Source organism: Cebidichthys violaceus, unplaced genomic scaffold (assembly GCF_023349555.1).
Source record: "Cebidichthys violaceus isolate CVI_PGR_0920_01 unplaced genomic scaffold, fCebVio1.0.p SCAF_60, whole genome shotgun sequence".
Classification (NCBI taxonomy): domain Eukaryota; kingdom Metazoa; phylum Chordata; class Actinopteri; order Perciformes; family Stichaeidae; genus Cebidichthys; species Cebidichthys violaceus.
Genome location: NW_027176817.1, coordinates 662,849 through 666,002, shown reverse-complemented (window position 1 = coordinate 666,002; position 3,154 = coordinate 662,849). Strand labels below are relative to the sequence as shown.

General features: G+C 39.1%; 1 protein-coding gene across 1 annotated transcript in view; it reads left to right on the top strand.

The window, feature by feature from the left end:
• Positions 1-1,076: 1,076 nt before the first annotated feature.
• LOC137889984 (bestrophin-3-like) overlaps positions 1,077-3,154 on the top strand; it is an 11,824-nt gene continuing 9,746 nt past the window's right edge. The window contains exons 1-3 of the mRNA XM_068734056.1: positions 1,077-1,246; positions 1,907-2,069; positions 2,748-2,842. Coding sequence (XP_068590157.1) covers positions 1,201-1,246; positions 1,907-2,069; positions 2,748-2,842 — 304 coding nt within the window. The 5' untranslated portion in view covers positions 1,077-1,200. The remainder of the gene's footprint in view (positions 1,247-1,906; positions 2,070-2,747; positions 2,843-3,154) is intronic.

Here is a 3,154-nt window from a genome sequence, read left to right as displayed (position 1 = left end):
ACACTATACGACAGGGTTTTTTAAATGAATGATGACAGAAGAGGTTCCCCATGTTCTTAAACAGGTTCTAATCCCAACTCTCCATCCTGACTATCTAATAAAAGCCAAAAAATAACCTTAAAAAAAGAGGTTGTGAAGAAATGTGACCATAAATAAAAAAATCCCAAACTGTTTTTTTCTTCAATAAAAATCCATTTAAAATGATTTTAGAACACAAGACATTGAACATCTTGAGGAAATTGTTAAATTTTGAACAAATGTAAACTTTTTAAACATACATTTTCAGGCTTCTTCAGTAGGGATGCCGTCAGTGGCTCTCCTCCTTGAACTTCCTGTCTGCTGCCAGGTTGAACCTCCTCATCGAGTGCTTCAGGATCTCATCATCCGCTGCAGAAGGAGACATGATTCCTTCTGACGGCATCTGTAGTCACACAAGCAGATCGGTCAAAATCACACGAACCCTCAGTGCAACACATAGCCACCAGCTTTTAGACTGCAAGTCTGCTGTCGGGCATTTAAAGGTTTTCTAGTGCCTTGACTTTTATTTTGAAAAAAATAGTCTTACATCCGGGTTACCTGTCGTGCTTTGCGTCTATTTTTAAAAGCAAAAAAAATAAAAAGGATTATCATTATCATGTTGTCTGTTTCTGTGATTGGTCTGTTTACTGGTATGACATCATGTTGTTGCTGACTGCATTTCTGTTTATAAGTGTTTACCTCCACTGCTATCTATGCCAACACACACACACACGCACACACACACACACACACACACACACACACACACACACACACACACACACACACACACACACACACACACACACACACACAAACATGACTACATTTAGCTTGGCGGCTCATCAATACCACTCTGGACCAGCAAGTGTGTGTGTGTGTGTGTGTGTGTGTGTGAGAGAGAGACAGAGACAGAGAGAGATACAGAGAGAGAGAGAGAGAGAGAAAGAGAGAGAGAGAGATACAGAGAGAGAGAGAGAGAGAGAGAGAGAGAGATACAGAGAGAGAGAGATACAGAGAGAGAGAGAGAGAGAGAGAGAGAGATACAGAGAGAGAGAGAGAGAGATACAGAGAGAGAGAGATACAGAGAGAGAGAGAGAGAGAGAGAGAGAGAGAGATACAGAGAGAGAGAGAGAGGTTGGTTGGCATTTGGCAAAACACAATGAGGACAGAAGAAGCCAGATGAAAAGCACCGCTGAGGAAAAACAGACGCCTGAGAGTTTCATCTGTGAGTAAGATACTGAAATAATTCAAACGTTAGCTTAACTGTTAGCCCAGTTAGCTAGTTAGCTTAACGTCAAGACTCGCCTTCATAGTCAAAACACAAAAAATCTGCAATATAAATACACTGTGCAATACTACAATTATTCTGTCTGTATATATAATATTTTAGTTATTGTGGATTTTTTACTCATTTAATATTCTTTACTGTTTTATTACGTATTTACTTACTTATAATACGAGTTTTGATCTTGTTTTCGTACTGTCTTTTGTTTGTACTATACTCCACTATGCTTTCCCCACTGTGGGACTAATGAAGGATTATCTTATAAATACTGTTCAACAAAGAACTTCTATCCTTTTCTCTAGTTTCTAACTTGATGTTCATGAAAACATGTCGGTGGTTCTGTTGACATCGGTTCATTGTAGCTTTTGGCAGATTGTGGAGGGACTCAATATGCAAAATGAAAAATGACCAGTTCCCTGTCTTCCTATCATATTTTTCCACATAATTATATGAGTTCGAATCAACCACTACCTTCCGTTCTTGGAGCGCGCGGCGTGAAAACACGGCCCTACCACCTGATGGGGCCCTACCACCTGATGGGGCCCTACCACCTGATGGGGCTGAGTTCAGGTCGCGATGTGACGACAGTTTGTCCGACAGGTCGTCTCACGATGACCGTCACGTATTCCAGTAAAGTCGCCAACGCCACCTTCTTCAGTTTCCACCGGCTGCTGCTGCGCTGGAGAGGAAGCATCTACAAGCTGCTGTACCGGGAGTTCATCGTGTTCGTGGTGCTCTACACGGTGCTGAGCGTCGTCTACAGGTCACACAGCTTCTTATTTGTTCTTTTTGGTGGTATTTTATATATATATATATATATATATATATATATATATATATATATATATATATTTATATATATATATATATATATATATATATATATATATATTATGTAGTGTTATGCTGAAGTAAGTTTGTCACGTGACTTAAGTTAATTTTAACAAAAGTCACCGTTGACTTTTGGATCCACGCGGGACACGAACCCCGGTCTCCTGGGCCAAAGTCCTGTGACAGTTTGTCATTAATAATTCGTCAGATTTCCGATATATTTTGCTTTTAGCAATACTCCAACTTGAATTCATCCGCCGCTAAAAATAGTCCCCAACAAATGCTCTATTTCCTGTTTGTTTGATGAAAACTACAGTGAAACTATTTGTGTTTTTGAAGATCTACGTCTTCAGTTGGACCCAATGGTCCACAGACAGGAAGTCAGACTCCACCATAATATTTAATAATTAAATGACATGGAACCATCTCCTGGTTCTGAAGCACTACTATTGAACTATGCTCATTATCCCTCAAAACAAAAGTAATAAAATGAACTCTGTAACCGTGAAGATGTAGGAAAAAGTACAATATTTCCTTCTGCGCTGTAGTGCAGTGTAAGTATAAAAGTACAGCACTCGTACTACTAGGTGTACTACTGTGTCCTCTGCAGGCTCGTCCTTTACGACCATCAGAAGAGATTGTTCGAGAAACTCTCCATGTACTGTGATAAGTACGCGGAGCAGATCCCCGTCACCTTCGTTCTGGGTACCAGTTCACTTCCTTCTGTTGCTGCTTCAACCACAAACGTTCCCTCGTCGTACTGCAGTTGACTTGCCTGCTATATGTGTTTATGTGTATTATTGTGTAGTATTGTGTTGTATTAGTCCACTACATTGTAATAAGCTGCCCGGGGACTACAGATGAATATTAGCTCTCTAGCTGAACATTTACAAATGTTGATTAATGTGCACTGTAAATAAAATAAATAAATACAACAATAGATACATAAATAAATACAAAAATAAATAGATACATAAATAAATAGGTAGATACATAAATAAATACAAAAATAAATAG